Source organism: Zosterops lateralis, assembly GCF_965231275.1.
Source record: "Zosterops lateralis genome assembly, chromosome: 2".
Taxonomy (NCBI): domain Eukaryota; kingdom Metazoa; phylum Chordata; class Aves; order Passeriformes; family Zosteropidae; genus Zosterops; species Zosterops lateralis.
This window is the reverse complement of record NC_139763.1, coordinates 63,401,365-63,418,131: the sequence shown is the minus strand read 5'-3', so window position 1 is coordinate 63,418,131 and position 16,767 is coordinate 63,401,365. Positions and strand designations below refer to the sequence as shown.

Here is a 16,767-nt window from a genome sequence, read left to right as displayed (position 1 = left end):
GATCCTTTGTGTTATTGCATTTATTTTATTTTATTTTACCTTTTTACCTTTTTTCTTATTAAATTGTATCTCTGACTTGGAGCCTCTCACTCATTTTGCTTTCAAACCACAACACAGCATAGCAATATTTGGCGTTCCCCTTTGACCACGTGTCCCTCAGTGTGTGGCTGACAGGTGGATTTTGGCCCAGGCAACAGCCGTGAAGGGGCTGCCCGGGGACCTGCTGGAGTCCCTGGCGGTGTTTAAGGAAGGACTGGATGTGCCCCGGTCTAGCTGTCACGGTGGCGCTGGATGGCAGGTCGGGCTCGGACCCCAGAGGTCTTTCCCAGGCTGGTTTGGTTCCGTGCTCCGGGGGCGGGCAGGGGCGGTGTCTCCCCGGCCTGGGCACGGCTCGCTCTGGGCACGGCTCTTCCCAAGGCATCCATGTCATCCCGGGGCCGGGCCGGGGACACTCCCGCCGCTCTCCCCGCTCCCCCCGCTCCCAGCCCCGCCGGGCTCGCAGGACAGCGGCCTGGGCTCCCCTGCAGTGGGTGGATCCCGGGGAGGTGCCAGCCGCTCCCTCCCCTTCCCCTGTCTCCGGGCCCGCGGGGAGGAGGCGCCTGAGCGCGGCAGCATCTTCCCTTGGCCCGCCGGGGCGGGGGAGGAGCCGCCGCCTGCCCGGGAGGAAGGTGCGCTGCGGGCCACGGGGGTAGGAAGGGGAGGGAGGGAAGGGGGTTGGCTCCCTCCCTTCTCTGTGCTTCCCTTCCCCCGTTCCCGGCGGTTCCCTGGCCGGGCTGGGGCGGTGGGAGCGGGGCTGGGCAGGGCGCGGCCGTGTGCTGGGCCGGGCTGGGGCTGCGCTCCCCGCGGCCGCCTTTCTCGGGCGCTCGGGCTGTAAATGGGCCGATAACGGGGGTGGCGGCCTGTCTGTGCCTGTCTGTGGGTCTGTCTGTGTGTGCTCGGCGGCCCTGAGGAGTCCCGTGTGCGCGGTGCCCGCAGGTGCGCAGGGGGGCGATGGTGGCGGCACTGCAGAGAGCCGAGCTGGGGAACCCGCTGTGGCTTTAAGGAAAAGAAGGGACGCTTTGGAAACCAAGCACCGTTTGTTTATTGTGTGGGAGATGGGAGGGTTTCATGGCGTTCCTTGGGCGAGTGGAGTTTCTAATGTCAGGCACAGTCAGCAAAGAGGTTTTGCACAGGTTACATTGAGTGGGGTGAGGTCTGTAGGGAGTGATGCTCGTGCAAATGGTCAGAAACCATTCGGGCTGATGAATCGATGGGCCTTCCAGTACATAAAAACTTGCAGGGAAGATGGGGCAAGTCTCTTTACAAGAGAATGTAGTGACAGGACAAGGGGGAGCAGGTTCAAATTGACAGGGAGTGCATTTAGATTAGATGCTAGAACAAAAGTCTTCACTGTGGTTGGTGAGGTGCTGTAAGAGTTGCCCAGAGAGCTCTGGATGCCCCATCCCTGACAGTGTTCCAGGCCAGGCTGGATGAGGCTCTGAGCAGCCTGGTCCAGTGGAAGGTGCTCCTGCCCATGGCAGAGGTTGAAACAAAACTATATTTATGGTCCCTTCCAACCCAAATTATTCTGTGATTCCATGTTGGAGGACATGAAAGCAAACACCGGGTAAAGGAAACATTTAGAAGCAATTGTCCTGCTCAGTGTTGATAGAAGAGATAATACTGTCCAGATATAGGAAATAAATGTGACAGAACTATGCAGGATGTGAATGATATGATGAGCTGTAAAGTAGAAGGAAGAGACTGTGTGGATAAAGAAGAAGAGTCAAGTGTATCATTACTTTGAGACAAGAAAATTACAAGAACTTTTGATGGTGTCTGCTATAGACCACAGGAGTTGGATTTGTATAAGAATATTGCTTGCTAGGACATACTGTCAGGAATTATGTCACAGATGGATTTCTTTCTTAGACTGTAGAATCACAGAATGGAAGGGACCTTAAAGAGCATCTGGTTCCAACTGCCTGCCATGGGCAGAGACACCTTCCACTAGACCAGGTTGCCCCCCCGGCCCCATCTGGTGGCCTTGAACACTGCTAGGGATGAGGCATCCACAGCTTTTCTCAGCAAACTGTTTGTGCCCTCACCACTGTCTGGGTAAAGAATTTCTTCCTAGGATGTGTCTGATTCTGTCTTCTTGTTTAAAGCCATTCCTCCTTGTCCAATCAATATCTGTCTGTGCAAAAAGTTACTCTCCCTCTTTTTTATAAGTCCCCTTTAAGTACTGAAAGGCCACAGTGAGGTCTCCTTGGAGCCTCTTCTTATCCAGGCTGAACAACCAAGAGATAGAGATGATGGCATCATTTAGACACACAGTGATCCAGGTATGCTGTATGATCTTACATACAACTGCTGCCAGCTTGCCAAATAAGCACTGAATTACCTTAGGCTTGTTCTCAGGTAAGCAGTGTGAAAAGGTGGTTTGTTAGTCAGCTTGTGCTGTTTTAAATTAGATAAAATAAATAGAAATAAAATAGGTGACTAAACAGGTTTGAGATTCTTAGTTTTAGAAGGGCAAACTTGGAAAAATCAAGAGGATTAGTTAGTGATGTTGTTTGTACAGGAGTCCTGAGGGCCCTGGAAACTAAAGAAGGCTGAAAGCTGTTTTATGCCAAAGGTAGAATCTATTCAGAGTTTATGTCAAAAAAAATTTTAAAAGGTCTATTGAAAACAACTTCTAACCATCAAAAATGATTTTAGAAATAAAGACGAGAGAAAGGATAGTTAAGCAAAATGAAAATGAAGAGAAAAAATGCCAGTTTGACAGTAAGAACTGGCAAAAGTAATTCTGAGTTAGTTACAGACAATTGTCTTTTTAAACTTCTTTAATCATGCAAGTGAAAACAATAATAGAAATAAGACCACTGAGTGATAAACTTGAGTTAAAATGGCCTTGGCATCATGATGCAAATCATCTGTTGCAGTTTGGAGGAGGCTACTGAAGCGATACAATATTTTTTAAAAATTTTCCTTTCTTAAATTGAGTCTTTGGATTAATTTTGTTTCCCTAGTGCTGGTTCCTTGACCTTTCATATTGAAGGGTCAAAAATAAGATAAGCTATCAGTTCTACCAAATCAGTTGTATGGTAAATGAAGTTTTATCTAGCATATAAAATAGGCAAGACCCAACAATTGCATCAGTTGTATTTTATGTTTGTGTTTCTGTATGCATTACAGGAACTGATATGTATTTAGAGTTTGGATAACAATTCAGCAAAGGAAAGGAACTTCTCAAGTTAATTTTCTGAAAATCCTGGATTAGCCATATCAAGATTGTGAACAGATATTTTTCCTTAGCTCCTCAGGTTAGACATAGGTTACATTAGGTTACATTAGGATAGATTTCAATGCAGGAATGACACCTTGTTCCCGAGAGACTGTCACACAAAATGTATATTTTAACACATCTCAAGGTCTAGAGATAATGCTCATTATGTTGTTATTTTTTTTTTTTTCTTTTACTGGAGAAGTAAACCAGTAATTATGTGAAGGTGACTCCAGCTTCTTCCTATAATACTTTTCAGCACTTAAAGTAGTTCTTGCATGGTTTCCATGATCTGAAACACTTTTTTGCCTTCAAAAGGTACTTTTGCATGTGTTGAATGAAGTGTAAATAGTTTTAAGTGAAAATGTGTTTTGATTGACATTTTCTTATCAGGTTTTTTTTAGCTGCTGACTTTGACATTTCAGTAACTTTACTGGAGGCCTAATTTTCTAATAAACCCTACTGTTTTCTTGTCTTTGTATTTCTGTCTCTGTTTGTTATATAGCTTCCCTTTCTTAGTAGTCCAGCCACTTTCTTAAAATCTTCTTTTTTTTAAAGTCAAGTAGATAGATAGCCAAAGATGTGGTATTGTTTTTTCAGATTTGCTCTAGGGTTTGTAGAATGAGCAAAGAATTTGGGATTATTTTTTTATTTCTGCTTTAGATGTTTTCCTTCCAGTGGGTGATGATTTTTTCCAGTTGCTTCCTCTCATGTTGCTGGCTGGTCAACAACCCACCATTCTGCATCAATGATGGTGATAGACATTTCTAAATGGGGAAAAAGTAACTGGAATCGGAATGAGAAAAATGAAGAAACTTAATATGAGCACTTGTCTTACCATCACTTAGGACAGGCATTCTGCATGTGGAACTCTGGAAACTTCAGTGGGGTCATGCTGGAAGTCCTTCCCTGGAGCAACAGTGGAACTGGATGTCATGCCAAAAGAGAGGTGGTGTCTGACAAGATGCTTTTGGCTGAAGTTTTGCCCCTGGAGATGGAGCCAATAAAGAGTTTCTTGGATCTAATCTCTAAACTGTGTGTTGAATTGCTTGTGTAATGAGGAGGCACATGGTGGAACTTGTGCCAGGAGCAAAGAATTCACAGTCTGGTGTCATGAAGCAAGAAGGGAAGGAGAGAAGGTTATGCCTTAGTTGGACTTAGAAGTTTTTCAAACAACTACTCACTGTTTGTCAAGGTCTGCGTTTCTGCAGTAATGGAAAATCCCACATCAGTGGGAGAATGAATGACAAGCTGAGTTCTCTCAATTTATTGTCAGCACTGGGTGTAGTACTGGCATTTCACTGTACATGAAGAAGAAAGATAATTTTGGAAAAAGTCTTCCTAGAAAGGAATGTGACCTGCTCAATAGGAGTACATGTTGGCAGTATTGCTGATCTGAGCTCTCCTGCAAAATTGCTTGGACAAGTTAGCATCATTTTAAGACTACTCTGGTAGGAAACTGCTGAAAAATCAGGAACGTCAGAGAAGGTTAGGTTCCTTTTCTAAAAGTCTCATCAAGTCTCTTTTCGCTGTGACTTTTTCTTTGTAATCTTTCCTAAGCCTGTGGTTAGTCCTTGGGGAAGAAGCTGCAGACAGCCCTTTGAATCAGCAGATGAGATTCATAAATGCTCAAGTTAAGTGGAAGGAAATACTAAGTGGAGTTCTGAAAATTTTTGTTTGCTTGCCAAGTTCCTAGAGAGAGCATCTACAAGAATGTTTACATTCAGATGAGTCAGTAAACTTGTTTAAATATTATGGGTTAAATGGTCTTGGACTGCTAATGAAACTTGGCTACTGGAATTAGTATTTATGTTCCTTGATCTATCTTATGTGTACTGCAGAAACACATGTTTTACCCAAAGACCTCTTGTGGCTAGAGCAAAATGAGGGTCAAAACTTCCAGTTTCCAAGACCTAAACTCAGACTGCCAGAGTATGCTGTCCAGATTCTTAATTGTACTTGGATTCCAGATAAGAGATTTGTGGAAGTTTAATACAAATATTTTTATATCAAAAGACTGTTCATGTCCTCAAGAAATGAATGTTTACAATAATGATGTTTTCTCCTTCAGATTTGCACTTCAGAATTTTTGTTGGGAGATACATCTATTGAAAATTATAAAATATTTTATTAATGAGAAATATTTCTTGCTTACCTTTTTACTTTCTAAACTAAGTTTTGCATTCTTTTTAAATATAGTGGCTAGCTATTTTAAAGTAAGGGGTTTTAGCAGTTATGCACTTATTATAAGATTTAGTAGACAAACAAACTCAGGAACTTGTCTGAAATAGCTAGGATGTTTTTTTCCTGTACCTGATGTACTCAAATGTACAGGTTTTTGTCTTTTCTTGTTTGATGAAAATACTGGTTTTTATTTGCATGACTGCATTCACAACTGTTATATTTCTGGAGGAAAATTTGTGCAAGTAGGCAAATATGAATCATTGCTAGTATTTCAAAAGTATATGTATAAGAATGGTTTTTAAAGAGGCTTTTGTGTCTTTATTTTTGGGATCCCCAGGTGAATATGTACTCTTAAATCAATTACAGGTTTTTAGAAAGAGCAACTTTGCAGGTACAGATGTGTGGCGCCCAGTATGTACTTTTATTAGAAGACATGAATTTGAATGAAAGAATAAACTGGCATAATTTGAGTAACCCCATGTACTCCTGTGGATTTCCTCAGAAATAAATGTCTATGTTTGCAGAGCAAACTGAAAGTGGAGTTGCAGGGTAATTTTCTCATAGTTATCTGTAAGATAAAACATGTTTTAACTTTTAAGTTGGGAGGGCATGTGACTCATCTTTGTTATTGAAAAGGGAAAACTATCGGGGGTCTGAAAAGTGATGAAGTGGAGCACTTTTTATTAGTTAACTGAGCTTGGTTAGATCCTAATGTATCTTTGTACTGACAAATCAACTGCTTTTAAGTGAAACTATGCTTTTGTCTGCAGCAGGTGCAATTGAAGTGAAATACTAGAACCTTAAGAATCATGGGTATCAGTTTTGTATCAAATGGCTTGAGGAAGGATATATGGAATTCTGCATTTGTTTAAGCTAGAAAATTCAGTTAGTAATTATTCCCTTGGGGTCTTAGAGTAGGCTAAGGATGGTCAAGAAGTGGGTAACATATTTTGTCAGCATTGCCAGGGAGTGTTGGAAATTGATGCTGCAAAATATCGGATAGCCTTGATTATCAGTTTGACAGTAGGACTACTGGTATACTTGAAATTAAATGTTTCGGAACAACTCAGTAGTACAGGCAAAGGCCTTGATTAGGGGATTTGTTTCTACTTTAAATTGAGATAATGTACACAAAATCAACTGGTTACGTTCTCAGTGTTTGAACAAGTATGTTGAAGAAAATAAGAAATTGCTTAACCTCAAGAGCTCAGCAAGGTCCTGCATTTCCATGAAGGTTTAAAGCTTGGTAAATGGCTGTGTGTGTTCATCCAGGGCTCTGCCCAGCTGCACAGGCAGAACTGTCTGGTGCCATTTGGTTCTTAGCTGCTGCTCCAGCTTGGCATGGGCTCATGGATATCCTGTGGGTCCTGTATCATATCTGCCAGCACTGTTTGGTGTCAGGGATCCCCAAGGTCATCTCAAATAACAGTAGGTGCTGATGTGTAGGTGACTGAGTCAGCCCTGTAGTCTGTTCTAGTTGAAGGGGAATATAACTTAGCTTCCAGTTGTTTCAGTTTGGTTGTGTGTTTGAGCCTTAAGCTCAGTCACCGTGGACTTTCACACAGGAGCTGAATTCTTCATTTAATGTCTCAAAGTGTATAAAATACACTCTGTGTGTGTAGATTTGTGGGTTTTGTTGAAGCTTAAGCTTAACAGTTGTGCATATTCAGTATGGTCGAGCTGTTCAGGTTTTTATTTGTTTCAAGAAAATAACTTGTTTGTTCATTCAGTAGATTACATGTTGAATCATTAACATTTATAATACTTAAGTCATACTAATTTCATATATTTTATGTAATTGGATTAGGTCTTATGTCATAAAGTCTTACATAAGAAATATGTTTAGTAGTAAGTTAGATAGTTTTATGCACTTACATTTGATACTTGTTTTAATGGGGTATTACTCTGAAAATTAACTCGGTAAAATGGTACCTTGTTTGTTGGATGCTATTCTGCCTGTAGTCAGAATTTTACAGACATGGAATTTTATGTGAGATTTTTAGCTATGTCTGAACCAATGTACTTCAAAGAAAATGATGTGTACAACTTTCATCGTTGTTCGCTGAAAGAGGCTTGTACAGCTTCAGAGCTGCTTCTCGTTTTTGTAGTGTTACTGCAAACAGAGTTGCATAACTTTGTGTTAGGAAATAATTTTAGGATAGTAGAGTTGTGCATATTTGTGAATAAATATCTGGTCTGAAAATCTGTTTCTATTGATAATGTATGTCATAAAAATTATACAGGTAATTTACAGGGCTGACAATATTTTCTGAAGCAGAATGAATTTTTTAGCAGCTCTCAGTAAATCTGAAAAGATACAAATGTTTTTCTAACATTGGTTTCAGAATGAAATTGGAATAAGCGACATTTGAAGGCTTAAGCCAGAAATTGAATTCCCTGACCAGTGTGCTTTTTTTTTTTGCTGAAAGAAATGTCTTAAAGCATTATGTCAGGAAAGTTCTTAATTTATTTTTACTGCAAGGAAAAGACACAGGAGTATGGTGCTTATAAAACATCTTCCTTTCTGATCACAATCTGATTAATTTTCCTCCTTGTTTTAAATAAATATTTTGTTGAAGAATTAATATTTTAGGTAAGAATACAGAAGAGCGTAGTCTGCCTAACTGATCATTGTACAGTTGTATATAAAAGCAAACTGAGAGAGCTTTACATTTCTTGTTTTCTCACCCCACAGAAGAAGATAGTTCTGGCTTAATATTAATTGTTTATAGTTTCAGAAGGTATTGTTGCAGCAATGTGAAATGATGATTTTTAACCACAGTTCTCTCTCCACAGGGGGACACAAGCACAAATCCATATGGATGATGAACCTCCTCCTCAAGGAGTCAGTGCCAAGGTCAGGGTGTCGATTTGTATTGGGAATTCTGTACTGCTCTGCTCAAAAGGTTCCATTTAGCAGTAGTATAGTACATGCAAGATAGACAGACAACAAAAGCTATAGGTTGAAATGATACTAGCTGAAGAAATCTTGCTTAAGTCATCCACAAAATATTAGAAGAACAACATATTCATATAACATCTGAGATTCATGTCTAAGTCTGCTTTTCATGGCTTCGTGCAATATAATGAGGGAACTGATCACTTACAGGATATAAATATTGGTAGGCTTAGAGTTGAAGCTGGTTTTCATATTTTTGAAACAAAATATAATGTGGAATTGTGTGAGGGGAGAAAGTCTGGAAAAGTAAAAGAATATCTCTTACTGAGTTGAGTGTAACTAATATTCTAGAGACTTGGTTTAGATTATGATTTTTTTTTTTTGGTCTGATAAAATTTTGGTTCTTTCTTTTTTTTTTTTTTTTTTTTGAGATCAGTATCAGAAGTGTTTCCTTGGGTACTTTTTATAAGAGTAGTTGGGGATTTTTTTTTTTTTTTTCCAGTGTATTATTTTAGTGTTAAGAAATGCTACGGTTCGGGGTTTTTTTTTAAACCTGTTAATTATAAGGAGAGGACATGAGTGCTTTGTAGAACAAGGTTACAGAAAAAACAACTTTTCTATATAAAATGAATGGGTTTTGACCCATTGAGCACTTGGAATTTAGAGCCCACATTATAAAGAAGCCAATATGTTATTCTGAAAAAGGAATCTGTAAAATTAAAGGACGCCCTGACTGTCCTTTTGAATTTCAAGCTTCTTCAGTCTTGAGCAAAAGTGGGATGCAGTTTTGTTGATGCAGTTGGAAGAATAGTCTGCGATGTTTTCAGTATTTATTTTCATATCTTAAGAGAGTCTAAAATTCTCTGTAGAATAAGTGGTAACCTCTTGACATAAAAGAAATTATTCTGCAAACAGCAGATGAAGTAAGACTGATTCCATATGGATTCTGGTCCTTCGTCCCTGATAACCCTGCTACGTGTCATGGGGAACAGCATTTGATTGGATTAGTTTGGACCTACTTGCTCACTGACTTATTTCATAACATGATGTCTGTTTGTCCAGCTGCCTGCTGCCAAGCTGATTGTGTCAGCAGAATCTTACTTCTCTTTCACTTGCAAATTTGGCTGAAGTTGGTCAGTTATTTGTTGCAAGGGAAAGAACTGGTGTGATCAAAACCACAACTTTTTTTCCTGTGAAGATGGCCACTCCTTTCTCCTTCTCAGAAATACAAAATAAAGAAATGTGTGATTAGCTGGTATTTGCCTAAGAATTTAATTTAGGATTAATTTAGGGTTTCAGTTTTGATTTTCTAATGTTATGTATATTTTTTGTGTATTTTTTCATAGTCAGTGATACTAATTGAAAAAGCAATATTCTTATAGCTGATGTAACGTGCTTCAGACTCCAAACTAGAATTTATTCACATCTTTGAATAGAAAAGCACATACATGAAAACAAATATATATATTTCTCAAAGATAAATGTATTCTTGGGCAGACTTCTTTTATGGTTTCTTATTTTAACACCGAGGGAAAATACACAGATTTCAAATTTTGAATATTTGCTTTACACTTTATACTGGAATGGTGTACATTGAATTCTGTAAGACAGCACTTATGTTGTATGAATATAGTGAAAATACGACCTCACTATTTAACCTCTTACATGGTACTTTTCTCCATGAATATAGATCCTTTATTTCTAGTTCATTATATATTTTATATATTTATTTAACGTCTTTCTTTGAGTATTGTTGTAGAATTAAAATACTGGTTTGTGGCTGGAAAAGAAGATGGTGGTGTTTATCTGATTTTTTTACTATGCAAAGGCATATATTTCTCTCTGTGCATGTGTTTGATAGCATTTTTTATAATACCAGGCCTTGGAGGCAACACTGTTGTCAGCCCTGAAGATGCTGGATGTTGGGAAATGGCCCATTTTTTCTCTCTGTTCCCCAGAAGAGATCAAGTTGATTCGTCAAGCCTGTGTATTTGGCAGTGCTGGTAATGAAGTGTTGTATGCAACTGAAAATGATGAGGTAATTGTCCAAGAGTCTGTATGGACATGTCGTGTTTAATCAAGTCCTTCTGAAGGCCAGTAGTACAATAGTATACATAGAGTAAGTTGCATGCAAAAATGTCTGGTTGTTTTGTTTGCTACTGAAACATTTTCAGTTTAAATTAAATCACAGTCAAATAACAAAGAGAAGATAGAGTTAGACATTTATTGCAAGTGCATAGTGACAGGATGAGAAGTAGTGGACACAAACTGCAAGATGGGAAGTTCTGATTAAGTACGAGGAAAAAGTTTCCAGAAGAGGGGTTAAATCCTGACGCAGTTGTGAGATTTGTTTTCCTTGGACGTGTTCAAGAATCTTCTGGACATGGCCTTGAGTTAACTGATCTGTTTAGATCTTTGTTGAGAACAAGGGTGGACTAGTTGACCTTTGGAGGAGGTTCTCCATTGCAACCTAAATTAAGAGTCTGTGATTCTTTTATGACAGGTTTTTGTGCTTGGCATGAACTGCAGTGGCTGTTTGGGAACAGGAGACATGCAGAGCACTATAGAACCAAGGAGGTTAGATTCTCTGTGTGGCAAAAAGATAGCCTGCCTGAGTTATGGAAGTGGCCCTCATGTTGTTCTTGCTACAGAAGGTAAAGTACAATCTGAATATTACTTTTTCAGGGAGTCCACTTAAATTCATCCAGCAGGTGTGAAAGGTCTAGGCTGGTAACATAAGAGAGAGTGTTTAGTATTCTGGACTGTTAAGTCAGAAGTATCTTAATTGGAAAATATGACATGTCAGCTGGCTTGTTATTTTCAGAAGTTTTTCAAGCCCTACTTTGATCTTGTTAGTACTTTTGGAAGGACTTTCTCTTTTACTTCTCAGTTAAATTTGAAACTTCTGGATGCTCTTGAAACGCATTGGTGGCTACGTTATACCCCAGTGTTCTTGTGCCGACACCGTCCTTCAGCTAAAATGCATCTTTTCCCTCCAGTAACTACTTTTGGATGTGCTTTAAAGATCCATTATGTTGCCTCCCAGCCTTCATGCTTCCTGCACTGATACTCTATTATCCGCATTGTGGTAGTGGCTTTTATGTTACTCTTGAGAAAAATTATTAATGTTGTGTTCCCAGTGAGGATCTGTTAGAGCCTAATTGATGATATTCACACTTATCTCTCTCAGTTGATGAAGAAATACTTTTCAGTATTCTAGATTATAACTAAAAGTAGGTGAGGGGAATTATGTTGTAAACGTGTTCTTTTACATTCAGTTGTGTTCCATCATTTTCTCCAGTCTTCACGGCAGACCATTCTGCATGCTTTTTTTATTTATGCATCTGTATTCCTCTGAGCTTTGTTAGTGGCAGATCCCACCGAAACACTCATACTCCTTAACTTAATGATGAAGTACTAACAAAGAGCAGGTGCAAAACTGATCCTTGATGATTTTTACTCATAACTCCATTTGCATTAATAGCATTTCTTCAGCATAGCTTTTTTAAACTTACCTTTTAAAGGGCTGTTACATGTTACACAGTTCTTGTGTTAATTAATGTCTTTTCCACTTTCCCGTATGTTTCTGTGCCATGTGTTTCATGTGTTTACTGAGATTTGTATTCACATGTTGGTGAACTGAGGAAAAGGTTGTTCACTTTTGATAGGATAAAGTAATTAGATTTAACCAGTTATTATAGAGAAGTATTGTTTTAGTGTAGCATATTTTGCTTTTCTAGTTCTGAGAGAACCCTTCTTAGGGAATATGCATATTGTAGGGGAATGAAATCTTATTTGAATTTTCATTCAAATTTTTATTTGAATTTGATATTTTGAATTTTATTTAAAATTTGATTTTTTTTGAATTTTAATTATTTGAATTTGAAAGTGGGAAACAGTGCCAGGGTGTAGACAAGAAATTCTGATTGATTGTCAGTAACAAAAAAATTGAAATGGGGACTCTGACTGTCATTTCTTCTTTTTCTCTTCTATATTACACCATCCCTTTTCTTGCAGCAGTATGTTTTCCTTCACTATGAGTATGGTGATACTATCCTTTTGGATTTGTGGCCAACACTATGTGAGCCAGGTAGTGTTGGTACATCCATGGGCTGAACAGCCCCATAGGTTATATATGTATTTATACACTTAAGTATCCATATTGTTACTGAATTTGACTTTTTAGTTTGTAATTTTATGTTGTATACTCATCGGAAAAGTAGAGATTTTTGCAACCAGCTGTTTACATTTTTCTTGTAGAAGGAGAAGTGTATACATGGGGTCATAATGCTTATAGTCAGCTGGGCAATGGTACAACAAATCATGGTTTCGTTCCCTGTCAAGTCTCTACTAACTTGGTGAACAAGAAAGTCATTGAGGTTGCCTGTGGCTCTCACCATTCTATGGTGTTAACATCTGATGGAGAGGTGAGTGTAGTGGGAACCAATATCTTTTTCTCTTAATGAAATGCACATTTGTGAGAAACAGGAAAACACTCTGCACCTGTAGTATTAGACCTTGCTTCTTGCAGTCCTCACAATGCTGATGTAACACAAATGTTTCTAAAAAATTGAAACTTGTGAGGGTGTAGCTGTTTTGAAGTGTGTGCAGAATACTGGTTTTGTGCCACATCTACTTGTAATAGCAAATTATGCAGCCAGTTCCTTCCTATGCTATACTCTACTTTAAATGCTTAATGGCATTAAAGCAGATGTTAATGTAAATCACATTCACTGTAAGTAGTTCTACCTGCCAAAGTAAAAAGTTTTCTGGAATTTGCCTTGAAGTGCCATCTGTGCCACTTAGCTATTCTGGTTTGGGTTGTGGGAAAGTAGCAATGGATTCTTCCAGCATTAACTGCAGCCATCATGTTTCCTTTTACCTTTGAGTGGGGGAGCATAAAAAGAATGTAATATATAAATGCTTAGATTGGCATATTTTTGTTAGAAATGGTTCAGTTGTAAACCTGTGTCTTCCTAGGTCTGTGAAACAATATATTCACTTTCACATAAAAAATGAAATTTTTTATTCATACAGCTTTTTCCTCTCTTGAATGTGTACTTTGAACTGTATATTATAAAACCACCTTTGATGACAATTCTTTTGCAACAGGTATACACATGGGGTTATAATAACTCAGGCCAGGTTGGATCTGGTTCAACAGCAAATCAACCAATTCCTCGAAGAGTTACCAGCTGCCTACAAAACAAAATAGTCGTTAATATAGCTTGTGGACAGATGTGCTCTATGGCTGTGGTGGAAAATGGAGAGGTAAGAAATGTCAAGTGAATATTTGGACTGAATTTTACTTCATGTAATAACTTGGCATGTAGATACTTTGAAAGCTGTTAGTAATGAGCTATTATTCAGAAGGGAAGTTTTCCTTTCCAGACTGTCTCAAGTCTAGCTGCATATACTGCTGATAAAAAAACTTTGTTATTATACCATGGCTGTTTTTAGCATTCATAGACAAATAAATTATTTTTTGTACTAGAATCTGAAGTATTGTGTGTAAGAATAATCAGTGAATGTAAGAATAATCAGTGAATGTGAGAATAATCACTGAATGATTTTTTTTTTTCAGTGCTCATATTCACACATCTTAAGAGAAAACAAAAGTACATTGCATATATTTGTTGTACTGGAGTACCTCTTGAATTTCTCTCATACTTTTTTTGTCATCTTTGCAAAGATACAAGGAGGTTGTAAAGTTCTTGATTTTATTCATATGAGCTGATGATATTGGGCAGTAAACATCTTACTGGCTCTATTTCTCCAGACACTTGAGTTTAGAACAAAGTAGCTATTGACTGCAGTAAAACATATGTCACTGAAATTATCAGAGCTCAGTATTTTCCCTTTTTCTTATGTTTGGCATAAAACTGCCTACTCAAACTGTTGTGCATAGCTTCCATTTTAAACTTGTTCTAGTCTGTTTTCTGTTAGAAGATTTTGGAATGAGAAATCAGCTCTTTGAAAAAGGGAAGTATTGTGCTGGATTTACTCTGTGTTGGCAAGCAGCCATATGAATCACTGATTTTCTGTGCTTCATATTAAAATGTTATTAAAAAGTCCTACATAATCTAAGTCCTAAAGAGCATGAATGTGGAAGTTAACAATTCTAGATGAACACATAACCGGCATTTTAAAGAATAACATGTGTGTGTATATATGCGTTTATATAGATAGGTATATGTGTGAAGATGTTTGTGTTTACCTAAAAAAAAAAAAAAAAAAAAAAAGTGACTAGCAGCAAGCAGCTAAAAGTCTTTGTCTCTGTTTCCAGGTCTATGTCTGGGGGTACAATGGGAATGGCCAGCTGGGGTTGGGCAGCAGTGGCAACCAGCCCACGCCGTGCCGGATCGCAGCCCTGCAGGGCATTCGTGTGCAGCGGGTACGTCTGTGCTGCTCTCCCTCAAACCCTCCAAGAGCCTCTGCAAGGGCCCTATAGGCAGCAGAGGCTGCCTTTGAAGGAGATAGCCCTTTGTTCAAAGTGACATCAGAATAAAAAATCATGTGTCCTAAAATGGCCCTATGTCAACTGTGACCCTGTAGAGTTCAGTGGGAATTTTGCCATTGACTTGAGTGAGGTCAGGATTTTACTTAAAGAGGACTAGACCATTAGAAATGTTTGTTTTGTTTAGTTCTTTGTTTCCTGTGAAAGTTAATTTAAAAATTATTGCTGTTATTTTAGTAAAGAGCAGAGTCTTTCCAGGATATTCCATTCTTCATTAACCCTTGCCTTTTTTTTTCTGGAAAGATGCTGCAGTTCAGCATTTTGTCTGTCTTGCAGACTGAATTTCATTTTAGAACTGCACTCCAGCTGCAGTGACTTACTGGTGCTTGGAGTCTGAACAAATTGCCTCCCACTGCATTTGGCTAACATTTGTATGATTCCACAGTTAGTCTTGACCTTTGGAGGTTACCGCACTTTACCAAAGAGCGAGGCTGCCACCAGTGTAACTAGCAAACAGATGACTTATTTTGACTAATAAGAAGTATTTAAAGTGACTGCAGGACTGATACTGAAAGTCTTTAATTCGTGCAAAATAGAGGATGCTGTCAGGAAAATGATACAAGCTGTTAGAAAGCACCGGTTTTGTAGCCTAGTGAAAATTTGCAAGAGCATTTTGAACTTTTGATCTTATATATTGCATTTACTTAGGAAAGCTATGGATTTTTTTGTGTCTCTTAAAAGAAATTCATTTAATGACATAATTTCACATTCAGTGCCTAGGATATAGACAGTATCTTTGCTGACAGCAACTACTGTTGGATAGTAACAGAATAAAGTGAGTATCATGTTCCCATGTATTTGTTCTTCTATTTAGAGAGTGGATGCTCCAGCAAGTTTGGCTTAGATTCTATTTCCATCCACTTCATTTGGTTGATATTGATTAATACTATGTCATAGATCTCCACTCAGTAAATAACTTGACGATTTATTTCATTTAAAGTACATCACATGCTTCATGGATGTCAGTGGAGTATATGTGTTTATGGTGTATCTTTGCAGATCATATAAAGATAGGTGAGCTAGTTACGAACAAAGTAGATTGGTTTTTGGTAGCCGTCTATTTGTCCTAAGTTACATTAACTCCTGCAGAGCAAGAATGTTGCTGTAGTGTTGCCACTGTGTATCTGTCTGTATGAGAGAGATGTGCTGCCTGTATTAAGTGGATTTTTTTTGACCAATCTGATGTGAGGAGGCAGCTCAGCAGGACCGAAGGGTTTTCCACAAGAGGTTATGATACAGTTGTGTGCTGCCATCAAAATGGAGAGTTTTGTCTCTTGCCTCTCTTTCCTGGCTGATTGTTTCTTATTTTGTGTGGTTCTCAGACCGTACTGTGAGAGTTTTCTTCCAGTGATGTAAATTCAGAGAATCACAGAATGGCCTGGGTTGAAAGGGACACTAAACACCATCCAGTTCCACCCCCTGCCATGGGCAGGGACACCTTCCCCTAGACTGGGTTGCTCAGAGCCCCAATGAACCTGTCCTTGAACACTTCCAGGGCTGGGGAGTTACCTCAGCAGAGGGTCCTCCAAGCACTAGAGCTGGCACAGGGAGGGAGGCAGTTTTGTGTGGCTGTCAGTCAGGGACGAGAGGGTCAGGCAGGGAGACCTGAGCTGTTTTCCACTGGTAAAGCTATTCATATTGGAGCAGTTGCCCGTGGAGCAAGGTCAATGCAAGACAGACAATCTTTACTGCATATTGTTCAAATTTGTCATATAGCTTTCCTTCTTTCTCAGTTTCCAGCTATTCTTTTTGCTCTCCACTTGAGATAATCTGTCAGGGTTTCTCATTGATAATATTTTCCCCAAAGTCACCTCATCTACTTTCCCTCCATTTTTAATAAACATACCTGTATTTGTAATTTTTACACTAGTATAGAACCAATGACATTAACCTATAGCATAA

General features: G+C 38.9%; 1 protein-coding gene across 5 annotated transcripts in view; it reads left to right on the top strand.

Moving 5' to 3' along the window:
• Positions 1-586: 586 nt before the first annotated feature.
• The window catches only part of RCBTB2 (RCC1 and BTB domain containing protein 2), a 30,286-nt gene continuing 14,105 nt past the window's right edge, over positions 587-16,767 (top strand). The window contains exons 1-9 of one of the 5 annotated variants that reach the window (XM_083854604.1): positions 643-668; positions 2,212-2,324; positions 4,114-4,753; positions 8,246-8,306; positions 10,228-10,386; positions 10,852-11,002; positions 12,609-12,775; positions 13,461-13,619; positions 14,635-14,742. In XM_083854604.1, coding sequence (XP_083710730.1) covers positions 8,268-8,306; positions 10,228-10,386; positions 10,852-11,002; positions 12,609-12,775; positions 13,461-13,619; positions 14,635-14,742 — 783 coding nt within the window. In that variant the 5' untranslated portion in view covers positions 643-668; positions 2,212-2,324; positions 4,114-4,753; positions 8,246-8,267. Of the gene's footprint in view, positions 669-936; positions 976-2,211; positions 2,325-4,113; positions 4,754-5,946; positions 5,999-8,245; positions 8,307-10,227; positions 10,387-10,851; positions 11,003-12,608; positions 12,776-13,460; positions 13,620-14,634; positions 14,743-16,767 lie in introns of those variants that run through there. The other 4 variants (XM_083854603.1, XM_083854602.1, XM_083854605.1 and 1 more) reach the window with 4 other exon arrangements.